Source organism: Helianthus annuus, chromosome 11 (assembly GCF_002127325.2).
Source record: "Helianthus annuus cultivar XRQ/B chromosome 11, HanXRQr2.0-SUNRISE, whole genome shotgun sequence".
NCBI lineage: Eukaryota > Viridiplantae > Streptophyta > Magnoliopsida > Asterales > Asteraceae > Helianthus > Helianthus annuus.
The window spans coordinates 29,314,625-29,333,352 of NC_035443.2; the positions used below are offsets into that span (position 1 = coordinate 29,314,625).

Here is an 18,728-nt window from a genome sequence, read left to right on the forward strand (position 1 = left end):
CTTGGTATCACCTTTCACATTTCCGTCTCCTTAACAATCGTCCGGCAGAGGTTGCTTCTAATCAACAAACTCTATAAACCAACAAAAAAGCTTTAGAAAGACAAAGTACAAAACATATCAAAATAAATCTACTCATAATCACATGATAAAACAAAGCAAAACATACCAGAGTTACCGATTAAGAGGAGCTTGTACAAAAGCGTTCATCGAGTACGATAAGAAACCCTAGGAGATCTGTTCCTTCTTCTGAGGATAGAAAAGGTGTAATCATGTTCAGTATGAGAAAATAGATAAAACGAAATAAAGTTTCTGAATAGAAAAATAGATCTTACATGATTATTCTCTTCTTCAACCACTCGACGGTTCATGATTTAGGGTTTCAAACGCCGATGTATTCAATAGAAGTAACCTCTGCCGTACATTGTTGAGGAGATGAATATGAGAAGAAGAAGAAGAAGAAAGATAAACATCAGAGAGGATAAACATCGATCGGAATAGAGCAGAGCAGAGAGAGAAAGAAAGCATTAGCCCTAAATGAGTAAATGAGGAATGATATAAATAGAGGTGGGCAGTGGTACTGTTGGGCAGGAAAAGAGAACTGAGGATGCCCTAATTAAGTGACATGTGGCCCAAATAACTTTCATTTATTATATATAATTGATTTGCAACATAACTATGCTTATGGTGGTTGTACTCTATGCATAACATATGTTTTGTGCTATTGCATGTTGTATTTTGAGTAATGTTGTTTGTACATTGCTTTTGAAACCACGTGTCTCCTTTATATCCACATTTCACAACTTTACCTTTTACTTTCTTTCTCTCTCTCACAATATAACACGACTGATTCTCAAATATTCACTCAAAATCACACTTCTGAATCGCCAATTCAATGACCGCATTTCTGTTCGAAGTGATCAGCATACGGCGATAGTTACAGGTTCGTGATCTCTGCATCACATTTTCTTCTTTTGACATTGAACCCTAAGTCTTGATTTCTTGATTCTTTACAGCAAGATTTTAATTGGGTGTTTAGGACTACGATTCAGAGCAACATGTAGCATCACCATAGATCGAGATGGTAAGTATTATCTACCACTGGACCCATTGTTAAGTGGTTGGTTTTATTGTCTGATGGTTAGCAATGAACAGTCAATTTGTTATGTGGTTGGTTTGGTTCTGATCATAAGTTAGTTTGGTTAAGGATCCTTCAAAATGTCCTTCTGCAAGATATATGCTCACTCTGATTATTTTTCAATTTTTTAGTATTTGATCTTTGGATAAACATGTTATGATATGTATACAAAGAAATAATCAGAGATTAAGAGCACTCTTTTTAACATTGTTTTCTATATTATATATCACGGGAAAAAAAATACTTCAAGAATCCTTCCAAAACCTCGAATCCTAATACTATACCTATCTATACTAATTCAATATGGCATCTTTACCCGAACGATTGTACTTCATATGGCCCTTCACAAGTTGGTCAGCAGCAATAGTTAAACACATTCATTTCGGCTCCTCCAAATCTCTCGTAATGTCGTCTGCAGAACCGCATTGACGTCTGCAGAACCCATGTATCATCCGTATTCGACAAGACCACTGAGTTGAGGTCTGCCTTTTGCCTCCCCAGCTCATCAGTTTTGCTTCATGTTGTTTCGAGAAGAAACTACTAGGTTACTGCAGCTTTCATTGCATAGAGCATGAAACCACTCGCTTGCAAGCATAGCACTGAATGAACTTTTGAGATCTGTATGTGAAGTTTATTATGCTGAGGCATCCCTTTGAACAAAACTAAGTGTAAACTTTTAGTGTTGTTTGTCAATCTTAGATTCATCAGTGTTATAGTGGCCACAGTTAACTATCCTTAAAGAAGATGAAGCGATCAAACGAAGAGATGTTATAAATACAATGACCCGTATGACTAAAAAATTGCATACCCACAAAAGTATCTTCAAGAATCGATTTGAAAACAAACTACCAAACATCAGTAATTCACTAATTGAATCTAGGAAACCTTATTCAAGATAAATCATCAATCTCTAAAGCATTCTCTATGTTCGTGTTCCAGCCTCACTAATTAAGGTTTTTGACGCGCAAAACCTGGTTGAAAGTTGTAAATTAAACCACAAACATCAGCCTCATAATAATACTATAGTGATTAAGTAATCACACACTATTAAGATAATCAAACCTGAAGAAGCATAGAAGCAGCTGCTGCGAGTTCTTAACAACATGGCTTCGAGTTTTCCTCCCGTTTAAAGTAACAACTGATGGACTGTTCGCAGTTGTTAATACCCAAAAGCTTCATTTTTTTCTGATAGTCGGCGACATAAACCGCGAACTCGTGCTCTTCAACTCACCGGTTTCCATTTCTTTCGGTCACAAATTTCTCTTCGTCACAACTCTCTTTCCATCCTTCTACGATATTTCACAAATCAAATCATCTTTTTGTTTCATTTGCAGCCCATGATCTTTCTTCATTTTCTCCATAGCAGCCTCGAGCATCTTTATAGTTTGTTTAAGCTCTTTAACGGTTCTTCGGGTGCTTTTTCCTTGGATTCTGGTGTGAAACAGTTTCTGGGTAAGAAAGATTTCTGTTTTCGTTCTTTTTGTTGACATGAAGTCGGTGGGGTTGTTGTCACACCCCAACCGATGGCGGAATCATCGGGGCGCGACACTGAGCGAAACAGATTGTCCAGAAGTTTCCACAGCAACTATTATTACAAATTTAGTTAAATGATACGTCCCATACCGTATCCCAAATAAATAAACAAGTTATCATAGAAAGCAACCAGGCAAATAATTCCGTTCCGATAACTCAGATTCAATTATTATAACAGACAATTGTTTATTAATTCTAGACTCCCTAGCCTCGATTTCATCACCATGCGCCTAAGCATCCTAGAAACTTAAACACCTATCACATACGTTAAAATAAAGTCAATACATAAAATGTAAAGGTGAGCACACAAGTTTGATAATAGCATATAGAGTTCAAATAGTTTACGCATAACCAGGCACGTACACAGAGGAAAACGATGCATGTTAATTATCGACATGGGACCATCGATACCAACGACTGCGGGTTGACCGTCCGAGACGGTTCGCAATACATGATTACCACCGTAATCCATGCAAGTAATTGTCCTTAACAACCCCCGTGTGAACGGGTGCTGAGTCCAAACTATAGTACTACGTTGCTAAGGCAGGTAGATAGCATTCCACGTGTAAACATAATAAACAGCATTCATTTAGTCAAATAGCACATGCAATCGGTTAGCGTTCAAATAGTTTGTGTTTGACTGTGATTTGATAAGTAACTTATGTAACACCCAAAAGTGCTAAAAACAAAAAGGGATCGAGTATACTCACAGTGATTGATTGTGGATTGAAGGGAGCGCTTAGAGTAAGATTAGCCTGAATAGTTCGAGAGCATAACGATAAGTAACACGGAAAAGTAAACAAGTGTGAAATGGATCGAATGGGCTGGTCGATCGAACGGCAGGTTCGATCGAACAGGCTGTGCGGTCGGCTGGTATGTCTGGTTGGACAATCCTGTTCGATCGGCCGGCAGGCTCGATCGGCTGGGCCATTCGAGTGGATTGTTTCTTCCTCTGGTGTGTTTGTGTTTGAGGATTTGAACTTTTGAAGTTTTTGTTGCAGTATTTGAGAACACTGAAGTGTTCCTACCTTTCAAGTCGATCGATCGAACGGTTCGTTCGATCGGCTAGCTCACTCGATCGGCTAGCTCACCCGATCGGCTAGAAACTTCAGAATTGGTCCTCAACTGAATGTCACTCGATCAAACAGTCTGTTCGATCGGCTGGCATCCCCTACTACGAACGAGTTGTGAAAACGATTAAGTGTTGAAGCATAGTATCTCATGATCCGAACAGTAATGTCTACCAATCGAGTGCCATATTTGATCGAACACTACTTCGTCAATACTATACTTCCCAAAAGTTTGGGAAAGTGAGACGTCATGTGCTAGCCGATCGGCTGGCCCGGTCGATCGGCTGGTGTGTCCGATCGGCTGGGCTGTTCGATCAGCCTAGCCGTTCGGCCAGCAAGTCTGACCTGGTCGACCTTTCGTCTAACACTTGGTCGTCTGGTTACTTGTCATTATATCGAGGTAGTTTGATAGCGAGTTGAACTATGATACCTTTGTTCTTACTTGTTTCTCCAGTTCGGACAGGAATCACCCAAATCCGTCCGTTGAGCGGTTCGGAACGTCGGCTTAGAGTTTAACCCGAAATCGATGAACCTTGTTCATAGAACCCGAATCTTGAACCTTTTAACTGTTTGAATGATTAGTTAGCCGGTTCAAGCTCCGTTTCTATTGATTTGAAGGCATTGAGTGTAAAAGAGTTGAAAGAAAGTTGGAATTCCTTCTTTCAATCCTTCACAACTTGTGGATGTTTAGATCTTTGATAGATCTTAACTTGTTCATGTGGAAATCGGTTAGATCGAAGCTAATCATAGTGGAATGAGGCCAAAACATGATGTTCTTCAAGAACACCATGATGACATCACCCAAGAACACTTAGATCTTGGTGATTTCACGGTTAGAATCCAAGTTTTGAAAGATAGAAAGGTGTAGAATCAAGTAATGATAAAAAATGTACAAGAATTAGAGTAAAAACTTACCGGGATTGAGAGAAATCTGAGAAAAGGTGAAGAAGATAGCTGGTTCGGTCAGAGCTTTCCAAAAATGGAAAGTATGACAATGACAGCCCTATTTATAGGCTCCAAAAGAGGAAAGTGGCAGCCGATCGGCCAGGAACTCCGATCGAGTGGGCTGCTCGATCGGCTGGCAAGATGCTAGCCGATCGGCTGGCCTGTCCGATCCGGATGCTTCCTGTTCGATCTGCGACCCACTTCGAGTATTTTGCGACGATTTTCGACGTTTCGATTTCGATGGACGATGATACGAATACGATAGGGTTCCTAGTCAAATTACTTTTAATCCCAACCACTATATCTAACATACAATCTTCTATAAGTCACGTTTCGGTGTCGGTTTCGATTGAGTTCGATTGCTTTTCGAGTTTCGATTCGATTTTTGATTGATTTGCTTGAATACCACACCAAACATAAAGTAAACACGCACAAGTAACACATAAGGCACACACACATACGTATAACAATACCAAAATTCGCATAATTGAAGTCTCGAGTTCGATGATTGTTAGATCAGTTTGATTACTGATTAGTTAACTTTATCGCATTGTTACTTCCTACTATTCACAGTCGTAGATCGGTTCGCGTTAAAACACATTCGATTACTTCGATTCTTGTTGATTACAACACTTACTCCACATAATACAACTAAAACATAAAATCGACTATCTACAGTCAAAGAAAGTCAAAGTTGACTTGGACTTTGACTTTGACTTTGACATTCGAAAACACGGGGTGTTACAGTTGTTAAGATCGATGATATTGTTGAAGGGGACGGTGATGCTGCTGCTAAAGATTGCGCTTGAACCATTTAGTAACTTCTGCTGTTAGCGGGCCAGTTGGGCTCTTAGATCATGGTTTTCTTTTTGTAATTCGATTAGTAGTTTCGCCTGATCGGTTTCTGCATTGGGTATATTTGTAATTTCCTCATTCGCCCCGTATGCCTAGAAATTACGGTAATAAAACAAACGGGTCAAGAATCAGATGATCAACTGTAATAAAACAAACGTGTCGTAGAAGATACTGTTTGGAGTTAATCGAATGATATGCGGTAATGATAAACGTACGCAAGCTCACAATACTCGGCTGAGAATTAGGAATACCAGGATCAAAAGAAAAGCTCCAAATCCAAAACCCCCTTCACCCTCATGACCAGATCCACTTTGGTACTGATATGAATTCGCCGAAGTATCTTGGGTACAAAAGAACGAAGAAAAAAGGTATATGACCAGTATCAATTAAATAGGAATCATGACTATGTTTTGTACCATAGGACTGAAGATTATTAGTGAAAGAACATTCACTATTACAAATAGAACAATAGGTGATGGACCAGTAATTTCCATTTTCGCTCTACATGTGGCTTGACTGATTAAACCTCTTTTCACTAACAAAGTGATAATACTTAATTGCAGTTAATTTCGGATGATTTATACCTGTTGCACGCCTGTATGGGTCAATGACCGATGATTATTCCCTAGCGTGTGATTATCTATTACACCTTCATTTTTAATGAACTTCATACAAAGACGAAGATACTGTGTTTGAAAATTTGATGATAACTCTTTCTGTATGTAAAATCTAATATTTATAGAATTATACTATTTTTTAAGTTGAAAAGTTGTTTTATTTACAATATTAGTAGTGACGACGCAACTGTTTATATAAATGTGGACAAAAAAAGCCATCATGATTTGCAATATTGTATAATATGTATTCACATGTTATATTACATAATCTGGTGAGTCAATTGGATAACAGACAATTGGGAAAAGGTTTAATAAGAGCACAATTGTATGTTGGATATCGAGATTATTGCTGCTGTTTCTATCTCGTATTTTTATGTTTATCTCTTATTTTTAGCTTCTGTTTGTTTGTATTTAGTTTGATTTTCGGTACCGTCGATGTGGGATGACTTTTCTTTTCCTGAGTTTACTAAATGGATGAAAAGAAAAGAAAAGTTTAAAATAGACCAGAAAGAAAAAGAAAAGAAAAAACATAATTTCATTTCCTGTTATTATTTTTAACGGCCAGCAAACGCATTTTATTAGATAAGAACTAGATTAACACTGTTAACCCCAGTCACCAAAGCTTACAACAGAAAGAAAAGAAACATACAGAGGAACAAAAAGTTCCCAGCCACACCAAAACTAGAGTCTCATACAATTTGCACTAAACCCACACCATTGTTCCCATGTTAGCGCCACCATTCTTGCTCGGTTCTTAAACCATAAGAAACTTATCGCCTTGATTTCCTCGATCACCCTCCCGATCCTCGGCTGCTTCTGATTAAAAACAAGTTCGTTACGAGCCAGCCATGTACACCAAACAACTGCTTGCATGACCAAATATATCGCTTTTTTCCACCTGTCTAATCCTCGAACATTTCTATGAAAATATACCAGGTTACTCCTTTCTAATAAGAACATGGAACTTATCTTAACCCATCTGCTAACCTCGTCCGACAGTTTCTGCGTAAACAGACATGCGATAAAAAGATGCTCGATTGTCATATCTCCAAACTATAGTACGATCCACTAATATGTCATCACTCATCACCTACTATGATGGATTATGTGGAATATTTTATACAACTTGCAACTTTTTGACAACCTTTTCTTGGTCAAAATGAGATAATGGACTTGTAACAAATTCGACTTTTCCTCTGCTTTGTTTAAGGAGGTAGTGTTTGGTCTATGGGGACATCTACTTTTCTTCCTTGCATATTTATTAATCAATTATTCTAGATCTCTATATTGTTTAAAATATATTCAGTGATAATCCTAGAGAAAAATGAAACTATTTGTGGACCATATCATACAAAACTAAAAGCATTTGAATTAAGTTTTACTAAGACACGATTAATACATATTTAGTCTTAAATTTGTAATCACATAAATATATACTGTCACTTTCATACGGATTATCGCTCAACAGCCTTCTATATGCGGCTTTATTCACTAGCTGCTTTGTTGAAAACCGAATGGTTTCAGTTGAGAGCAATGTTGTAGAAGGCGTTAGGCGTTAGTCGGGCGGTGAGTAGGGTTGTTCATTTTTATCCAAAACCCGAAACCCGACCCGAATTCAAAGCCACCCGAACCCGAATTAGCGAATACTCGAAAAACCCGAACCCGAGAAACCCGAACCCGACCAACCCGAACTTTAAATGGTTCGGTTATCGGGTCACTTTTTCCAGGCCAAAAACCCGAACAACCCGACCCGAAAAACACGAAACCCGAAAAAAATCCCAAACATTTATTGTTTTTTTTCTTATAAAAGTGTTTAGATTTAGCGTCTTTAATAGATGGAACACTAAGTTTTGGGGCTTTTAAATATTATAATACCATATTGTCAACTAATCTTTGAACTTTGATGATATTTTCAAAGTAACAATATGAATTTTGATGATATTTTGTAAAAAAAAACATTTAATTTCATTTTACATCTAAACCCGAAAACCGAATAACCCGACCCGAACTAACCCGACCCGAACTAACCCGAACCCGAATAACCCAAACTCGACTAATCTGAACTTTAAAATGGGTTGGTTATCGGGTTAATTTTTCTCAGAGAAAAACCCGAACAACCCGACCCGAAAAACCCGAAACCCGAAGAAAAAACCCGATGAACACCCCTAGCGGTGAGGTATAGCCTAGGGATTAATCGGGATTAATCGGGATTAGTCGGGATTAATCGGAATGGGATTTTTGTATGTATTTTTTCAAAATTATATATATATACCCAATAATATAAAAATAATACTTCAAAATTCACATAAATACTTCAAGTTTCAGATAGTATGGTTCGATTTTAACCGATTTTTACCAATTTTGACCGCCTAGGACCGATTTTGACCGACTAATATTGTCCGATTAATCCGATTTTTGACCGCCTAGGACCGATTTTGACCGCCTAGGACCGATTTTGACCGATTTTTTACCATGACCGATTAATTGACCGCCTAGCTCAAAATTAGGCAGTAAGTGACCGCCTAGCGCCTAGGCGCCGATTAATCGGCCGCCTAGGCCGATTTCTGCAACAGTGGTTGAGAGGATAAGACACAGTTTATCAACATACAACCAGAAGCAGAATGGGTAAAGAAAGACAGCCTGCCTCCTGCAAACTGTAACCCGCAATTCTATGATCAAGATTAGATGTGGCAATTTCAACCTTTTTTTTCCGTAAACATGTTGGTTTGGGTTATATTTTATATTTGGTATGTTGCCCAAACAGAACTTAAGTACTTGAATGTTTGCTTGTGAGCAAGTTAGATATCGTCCAAACACGCCTCTTTTGCTTAAAGGGATTACTTTAAAGATTCAAGGGGGCCAAAAGATTGGTGTTGTTGGTAGAACAGGTGGAGGAAAATCAACTTTGATACAGGTTATGTTTAGGCTGGCGGAGCCCGCTGGAGGAAGTATTATGATTGATGGTATTGACATCTCAACGCTTGGGCTTCAGGATCTTAGGTCCCGATTTGACATCATTCCCCAAGAACCAGTCCTTTTTGAAGGTATTGTCATTGGTCAACATTCTGATGATGAGATATGGAAGGTATATATAAGTTTTCTTATACTCCATTCGGTTAGTAACCTAAGTTGCAACTATAACATATGTACAAACTTGGACACAAAGTCTTGGTTGTAGCTAATCTATCTAACCTAACGGATGTAACTCAATCACAATTGGGTTAATGTAAATATAAATTTAGCCCCACGTCGCATCGCGGCAGGTTACTCTTCTAGTTGCCTTTTAAAACTCAAATATTGTTTGAATGAATCCTATATCAATTGCTTTAGCAGGAGGTAACCCTATAATCTTTTAATGTGGAGGTTATGTGTTGGAGTCTCACTTGATACAATTTATTTTAAGTGGGCAAGGATTTTACTACAGTAGGCTTTCGGGCGGTGAGTTTCCCCTGAAATGGCATGAACGGGCCTAGTCACCAGCGTTGTCTACGTACATAGGGCGTGGGTCAGGGGCCGAGCTAGTGTATTAGAAGGGGTAGCACGGGCTACCCCTCAACCCCGTTTCCGTACCGTTTTCGTAGGGTAGAAAAAGTAAAAATTTCTAGTTTTATACAATAAAGGATACCTCTGATCTCAAAAAAAAAAAAAAAAATTGAGATACCCCTAAATTTTTGGGTTAACTCCGTCACTTGGCTGTGGGTGGCCTTTCGCTAATAGGTTTGTCTAGGTGGCTAGGCTTGTATAGTATTTATTGGCCGTTCAAAAAGAAAAAAAAAAAACCTCAAATTTGGTTTTCAGATTTCAATTTTGAGATTTTACAAAAAAAAAAAAAAAAAAAAAAAAAAAAAAAACACAAAATCTCCCCTTAATTAAAAGATTTCTTCAATCAGAGAACAACTCATGTTTAAGCAAAGCTTTTAACTGGAATAACAAAAATGACCAAAGAATTGTTATACGTTTTATCATTAAAACACAGAACTGATGCAATTTTTTAAGAAGAAATGTACGAGGGAAAACAAGAAGAAAAGAAAATATTAATTCAGTCAGTATGAAATGGATTTTGCATTTAACCATAACGTGTGTACTGGATTTCTAAAAGATTAATATAATATCTTAAGAAGGTTTACCTTTTCCTCTTTGCCCAAAAATACAGAAAACGCGTTATGGGACCTTCATATTCACGATATACTACCCATCATACTCTAAACTTGAAGTCAGTTTACGCGAACTAATTAAGATTATTAAATTACAAAATCTTTATTTAAGATTACGTTTTTTAACGATATACTTTTTGAAAGGTGTGAATTATTCACGAATGTCGGGAGATCTAGCATACCTTGTCTTAACCGGATCCGCGCCAGAGAGCCCACTCGCACAATATATCTCCAATTTAAACCACTCAATGAGAAATCTCTATCACTCAGACTCGAACTTGAGGCCTAGAGTGGAAAACTCACACGACCCACCATAGATGGAACTTAAATACATGTGGCCACCACTAAAGCACTAATGATTGTTTTTTTTTTTATCGAAAAGCTAACATACTAGTACCTAACAAAGTACAAGTAATACGGTAAGTAGAAGGTTAACTAGATGTAAAAGATTATCACTAAAACACAGAATCGAGTATTAATGACAGAACCGAGTATTAACTAGATGTAAGACTCCACCGCGTTGCGGCCGGGGCTTATAAATTCAGCCGGCATGGGTTAGTTAACAATTAAAGGGTTGTTTGTTTACCTCTTGATGAGGCTCTGAATGGTTCAGACCTCTTACTGGTTCAGCACTTAATGATTTAGACTGTTTGTTTCGCGATTAAATGTCTGAATGGTTTAGACATTTGCGTCTGAATGGTTCAGACATTTGCATCTGAATGGCTAAGCATTATAGTGAGTCTCAATGGTTAAGACCACTAATCTGAATTGGTTAGACATTTACTTCTAAATGGATAAGCATTATACTGACTATTAATGGCTCAGACCTCAGACCTCTTACTGGTTCAGCACTTAATAGTTGAGACATCTTACTGATTCAACACTTAACCATTCAGAAGTTGTCAAACAGCCCTAAACATTATACATGAGCTCCATGTTACGGCCGGTGTACTCGGTACCGGTACCCACTTTTCTCGTTTTTCAGTACCGGTACCGAGGGTACCGGTACCGAGGGGTACCGTGCTCATCCCTACCAAACAATGTTACCAATTAATAGTATATAAATAAATACTATAGTACATGGTTTTATCATAAACTAATGTCCAACTTTATAAGCTAAAAATACAAATTTTAATGCCTAACAATGTTACAAATTAATAGTTTATAAATCACAACAAACAAATAAGATGAAGGTACGTGTAACATGAACAAAATAATTTACATTGACATTTATCACAAAAATCAAGTTGCTCTTATGATGAAGATTGTGAAGTTATATTGGCTGATTTAAAAGAAAATTCAGAGCTGTCCTAACAAAAATCGACCTAAGGGTATCTTAGTATTTGTTAAGGGATATCCTAAGAGTTCGTTTGGTTCCTAGAATAATTTGTAAGAGAATTAGAATTGAAAATGAAATTGGAATTTAGATGGAATACATTAAAAATTGAAAATGAAATTGGAATTTAGATGGAATACATTAAAAATTGATAAGGTGTTTGGATGGTAAATTCGTTAATGGAATTAGAATGTAAAAAATCTAAGGGGAAAGCTACTATACAAATAAAGTTAACGTACTAAACGTATGAATAGCATGAAAAAGCATTTTTGTAATTATCTCTTTGTAGGGTAATTATCAAAATTACTCTATAAATGATACTATATAGTAATTTTGATCTTGTAGACTAATTTTGTAAAATGTTCTTGTAGAGTAATTTTGATCTTGCAGAGTAATTTTATAAAATGTTCTTTTAGAGTAATTTTGATCTTGTAGGGTAATTATCAAAATTACATTAACTTGTTCGTTGGTTTGGATTACAGTTTTTGGATCTCATGTGATAAAATGGAACCCAAGAACTCATTTTGATAAAAGAATCTAATGGAACAAACAAATGAAAAAGAATTCATTAGATTAAAAAAAGTCATCCGATTTTGATAGGAAATGGGTAGGGAAAAATGTCAACAGTTGATAGTAATCCGGAAATGTTGGTGTATGAAAAAAAAAAAAAAATAACATAATCATGAATTGATGGAAATAAAAACATTGGAACGGTGATCCTGTGTAGAAGAATTAGGAAGAAAGAGACAAGGAGTTTTTGTTAATTAGCTAACATTCCAATGGAATGTTGAGAGTTTCTTCCATTAGAGTATCCGAAGGGGGGCGCCATCACAAGGCAAAATAGGGCAAAACGCCCCATAGCGCCGCCGCACACCACTACGGCCGCGGCTATGCGGTAATTTCTTTTACCTCCAGCAATGTATATCACGGCATGACTACTTTTTCCCCACTCACACATATATATGCATACATATATATATAAAGCCTCATACATATATAAACCCACTACACACTCAAGTTATATAAAGCCCCTCTCTTACACAATCCGCCACTTGTCACATAACGCTTCACAAGGGGTTTTATGACTACACATGGTCTGAATGTGAAGGATTGTTAAAATCCAATAAATGAAGAAATTAGCATGAATGTGTTTCAAGATCCATGAAATAGAATAGAGAAGAAGAATAACATTTAGCATGAATGTGTTTCAAGATCCATGAAATAGATTTCTCATCGAGAAATATACAATATCAATAGATATACTGACGGGGATCAGGGCAACATGCCTAATGTGAGGGTCTAATTCCTTATTTTTCTCATATGTCTTCTTTTGAAGATCATAATCTGCAAGGGTATGTACTACTTGCAAGTTTCCTTTACCTATAGCATTGAAACATGTAGAGATGAAACGTACATAAACGTAATCAGAAGGATGCCTAATTCTAGAGTGCCATAGCTCACGAGAAGAGCATTTAGTATTACAAAATGGCCTAGTGAGGTTTATATTGGGTTAATCCTTGTTTAAGCCCAAAAGAGGTTTATTTGGGTCAAAGCCCAATTCGGAAGAAACAACAAGCAGGGGCAATTATTTTTTGAAGGCCACAAACTGATATTTGTGGTGATAAGTATAAATTAATTAGTATAAAATTCATATTTGTTTTTTATTCCTAAGTTTATAAAGTCGTGTATTACATGGATTGAATATTGACCCGTTTTAAATAATGCACATATATAATTTATAAACCGAACATAAACGATTACAAGGTAGAATTTATAAATGATATAAATTCAATCTATTTGTAAAATGAACTTAAATGAAGCATTTTTTTATAAAAATAAACGAAATAATCAAACTAAGAATCAATTTAAAATAAAAACCTAATAGATAGGAAATTAGTTAGAAAATAAAGAATATAATATTCTAAAGTTAATCCCGAAGCTAGTTCAAAACAATGAAAATATTAATTATTTATAAAAATACTTATTTTTGAAATAATAATTGTTTGATAGAGGATAAGATGTTGCTATGTCGCATTAATTGAGATTCTTTATTAGAATTTAGATTTGTTTAGGACTTAAAACAACTTTGCTTGTAATCCATGTTGTTAATGTAAATAGATAGAAAGGGTTGATGTAATGTTACATGTAAATTTTGAGTTTTAATAAAAAGCTGCAGAGTCCCTAAAATTCTTGTGTTCGTGTTTGTGATTTTGATTCAAACGACTGTTTGTTCCGGTAATCGTGATTTTTCGGAAGGAATCTTCGGTTACTTTTCCATGCTCAATTTTCCATCAAACTCCATTGTTCTGTTCCGGTAATCGTGATTTTCCGAAAGGAATCTTCGATGTCCCATGTACACGGTTTTTCTGCAATTACTTAACCATATCGAACTTGTGTCATCTTCTTAAATAGGACAAGCTAGTCTACCTTTCGTATTATATCCTGACAAATTACCATATCTTGGAAAATCACTGATGGTGCAAAATATCATGGCACACAAATGAAAATATTCTTTCTTATAAGAATCATACATGTTAACACCTGGGCTCCATAGAGTTTTAAGGTCATCTATAAATGGAGACAAATAAACATCAATGTCATTACCAGGTTGTTTCGGACCTTGAATCAACAACGACATCATTATGTATTTTTTCATGCATAATAGATGCAAAGAAGAACCGCCCACGTACTATGACGACTACTCATGTTTCCAAAAGGGTTGATCCTGTCCAAGCTAAGTCCAAACCGTATGTTTCTGATCTCGTTACCAAATTCAGGAAGCATATAATCAATAGTTCTCCACTAAGGTGAATTCGCCACATGTCTTAATTTCCCATCATTTATACGATCATCTGAATGCCAACGCAACAATTTGATTCTTTCTCATTTTCAAATAATCGTTTCAGTCTCGGTATAATAGGAAGATACCACAACACTTTAGCTGGTGGTCCATTTTTCATCACATCATCGTCAGCTTCATCTGTTTCGCTTTTACGCTTATACCTTGACGCGCCACAGTTAAAACACATATGATCATTTTTGAACTCCTTTCTATACAACAAACAATCATTTTGACATGCATGTATTCCTTCAACTTCTAATCCTATCGGGCACATCATTTTTTTGCTTGGTATAACGAAAGTGGTAACTCATTGCCTTCTGGAAGCATGTCATTTAATAACACTAATAGATATGTGAAACTCTTATTACTCCATCCGTGTGTTGACTTTAAGGTAGACAATCTCAAAACAGCACGAAGTTTTGAATATTTCTTATAAACAACATATAATGGTTTTTCCTCATCTTCAAGTAATTTTCTTAATTTTTCTTGCTCGTCATCACCAATATTAGTTTCTAAATCATTGTACATGTCATTAAAATTGTCATTGTCATCATTTAAAGTGGCATTTTCGTGATCAATATATTCTTCGTTATTATCCTCTTTATCCTTGTCTATATTGAAAGACGATGTACAACGGTTAGCAAGCGATTCCCCATGCTTTGACCAAAAAGTATATCCAGGCATAAAACCATATCTGAATCAATGAAAGTTTATTTCTTTAATGTCATTTTTTTGAAAATTTGTAGATGATGCACATGGATAAGATATCAATCGATCTCCGATGTTCACTCGATGAGCTTCGACGGCCTTAAGAAAATTTTGAATACCCATAATATATACTGCATCTGTACGACTGATGTGCTAAAACTGGTCTAAACAAATTAACTAAATTAAACCCTAAATTAGACACGCTAAGCTAGATAATCAGTACGACCATTCTCGGGAAGACACCTATGGAACTCTAAAAGGCTGTTAAGACTACCGGTTTATTAGACTCCCCTACGGTTATCTAATTGTCTAGAAAAGTGCCCTAATATGACTAACTACCTCACAGTTGAAAGTCTAAGGAAACTAAGGAACCTGATTTAACTCGGTGAGCAAATAATGAAAGGTAAACTAAGATGATCTTCTTACGAAGTATCTAACCTAGCAATCTAACACTAAAGACGGACCAACAATCTATCACCTTATGGATATTAAGATTGGTAGAATATTAAACCCTATTAAAAACCTCAATCACAGTTCCTATGAAAATCCTGCAAAATTAACCGTAAACTAGTCATTAACACATAGTCCATGACCTAACTAGCATTCATACATGGAAGACATCCACAAAAACGTAAGTGAAACACGTAATCAGATTTAAACAAGATTTAATACGCATAAACATTAAATCAAGAATCCAAAGTATGCTACTTTTAAAGAATAATCCATAAAACACATTAACACCTAATAAAAAACCATACTTTAATCAAAAGTTCATCACTACCTAAATAGTTTAAGAAATTTAGCCAAGCAACATGGTCTTAAAAATAGCAAAACAAAGTCTAAAAACTGAATTCATCGACATAGAACAAGAAAACTAGAAAACAAGAAGAATCGGTAAGCAAAACCCATTAATTCCTTGATCTCTAAGCTTTCCACTTGACTCCAATGATTTTGGAACTTCAATCCTTGCAAAACATTCTCTAAATTTTGTCCAGAATCTTTCTGATGCGTTCCAAGTCGATTAGGGTTTGACTTCTAATCGTAATAATATATAAATAACTTCATTAAAAGGCCCAAACCCAATACATAATCTGCTGGGCTGGAGGACTTTAACGGCCCGCGGTGGCCTAAGCATATCCTGTCGCGGCCCATGGCGTTTCAAATCAGTCAACTCGGTCAAAGACCTGCTTTGCGGTACGCGAAAATGAACCAACCTATCGCGACGCGCGATGGGTATAAACATTGATTTTTTAAATTTTTTTCTCCATTTTTGGATAACTCGTCATGTCTCGGCACTTGGACTTATCACATTTTAGCTCGTTTTCCTCCTATTTTCAGCTATTTTATCCATCCAATACCTGCGAAACATAAACAACTCAAATGTACGACTATTCTAACCAAAACAACACAAAATCTAACGAAAACCTGTACAAACTATACAAGATAAATAAAGTACTTTCAATGAAGCAAGCTCATTGTTTATGACCTTTCTCAAAACCGCTAATACGCAATTCTAAATCTAAACCCGTGGGCATGGGAGATTCATGAGGTCGGACAATCTACACATTTGAGAATCCAAATTTTAAAACGAAAGTAGCATTTTCTTTTTACAAACCACATCTTTCGTCGCAAATTAATACTTTTCTCAATTTCATCTCGACATTCACAAGCTTGATTCTCCATTCCCGACAAACCCGATCTATGCGGTTCGATAAACTCAACGATTTGCTCAAACAACTATATACATGTCACACCCTGACTTTTGCGAAAGCGTGATTATGGTGTAACTTTCTTAATACCATAGCAATCAATCATAACAACACTATATGATAAAATCAGTAGATGTTCATCCATAAATTTTAGTTTGGAAAATACCACAACATATTTATCTGAAACGTAGACTCGAAATTTAAATTACAAACCACAACATGCTAAAATGAGTTCACGAAGACTCGACAAAAGACCTTAAATAAAACCGAGCTTAGAGACATGTATCTCGTCTAGGATTAAGATACACATCCTAAACCCATTGACTCCGGATGACATCTCTTTATTCATAATGCTGCTTGGAACATGCAAACACCCGCCAAATCCACTTAATTCCTTGAAATACATGTAGTTTGAAAACATCAACAAAAGTTGAACGAGTTCATGTGTTAGGTATGTATATGAATAACCTTTAAAGTATATCTGTATGTAAAATCCTGGTATGAAAGCAACAAGGAAAAATAGATCACCAATGGTTTGCAAGGCCAATGGTATGTGTGAAATGATGCAGGAAAACTCAAACCTAGCGGATTTGTCTCCTGGAATAAGACATAGTCACCACATGGGCCACCCTGGTCCGCATGGGTGTGGGCTCGCTACACCCAAATAGATCTATCACTCATGTCCCTCGGTCCTACAACGAGGATTAATGGCCTTAAGTGTCATACCCACCACTCACATGATCAAGTAGTACCCTTCCTTAGCTAACCATACCACATAAAATGTTCGTAAATAGTTTGTAACAAGTATTTCACCCCCGAAGTTATAAAACAGAAAACAGTTAAAAGAAAAGGGGGGGGGGTCATGAACTCACTGTCTTGCGTCTTCGGTACTCGTAACTCAAATCTCTTCAGCAAACACGACTACCTACAATGTACTATGGCCTATTAGACGAACGGGCCGTGCCTTGCCTTAGAATTAACATTTCTGAGTTACGTTTCTTTTATGCCTTCAATATTATTCCAAGTTATAATTACTTGTTAAAATAATAATTATTTCAACTTAAATTATACTTGTTACTTTTTTGGATAATCGCTAAACAATATTTTGTAACAATACTTCTCAAGTTTTTATATTTATATTTCCTTACTAAGGATGGGGGTATCTCATACATGTGTATTCGTATGCTTGTATTTGTTAAGTATTCTTATACTAAATTTTGCGTTAAACTTTCCAGAATATTATTTCTAATAAAGTCTACTAATATATATATATAGGTAGAGGATCCTGTAAAAAGTGGGACTTTTGTAAGAAGTGTAAGAAATAATCTTGGAATGACAAGTGTCACTCTTCTTAATTAATTCAAAAGGGTACATTAGTAATTTACCTTTTCTTATCAATTAATTGTGTGTAACTGTTTTGGAGTTAATTTAGGAGATTATATCATCAGAATCAATCATTAACTAGTATTATATCATCTTCGTTCATTAATTCAGGTTCAAAAGTATTTTTTTTCTCTGCAATTTTGGAGCAATTTTTCATTATGAAAATCACAAATGGAAGAAAGCGATACAGGTTCATGTGTGGTGTTTTATTGCATAAAACAATTGTTTGTATGGTGTCGTTTATATACAGATTGCGTTGAGGAAAAATATACAATAAAACTTACTGTGTTTTCATGGATTTCATCTATATTTTTTTTCATGAAAAAACATGAGTTATTTGATAAAGTTTGTTTTATATAATGTTTGGTATGAAACGGGTTCTATTAAGTTGTATGGTGTTATATTCATAGAAGGTTGCTTGGGATTCCAGATAAAACACCA

General features: G+C 36.0%; 1 protein-coding gene across 1 annotated transcript; it reads left to right on the forward strand.

Moving 5' to 3' along the window:
- Positions 1-8,934: 8,934 nt before the first annotated feature.
- On the forward strand, positions 8,935-15,299 carry LOC118483992 (ABC transporter C family member 4-like). The gene is made up of 2 exons (XM_035979833.1): positions 8,935-9,240; positions 15,234-15,299. Exons 1-2 carry the CDS (start codon positions 8,935-8,937, stop codon positions 15,297-15,299), a joined length of 372 nt encoding a protein of 123 aa, XP_035835726.1.
- The last annotated feature ends 3,429 nt before the right edge of the window (positions 15,300-18,728 follow it).

What these genes read in the sequence shown, in the direction of transcription:
- LOC118483992 (XM_035979833.1), top strand. Translation starts at nt 8,935, where the DNA reads ATGTTTGCTTGTGAGCAAGTTAGATATCGTCCAAACACGCCTCTTTTG. An exon ending in CTGATGATGAGATATGGAAG is followed by an intron (nt 9,241 to 15,233) that starts GTATATATAAGT and finishes GAAAATTTGTAG; the next exon opens with ATGATGCACATGGATAAGAT.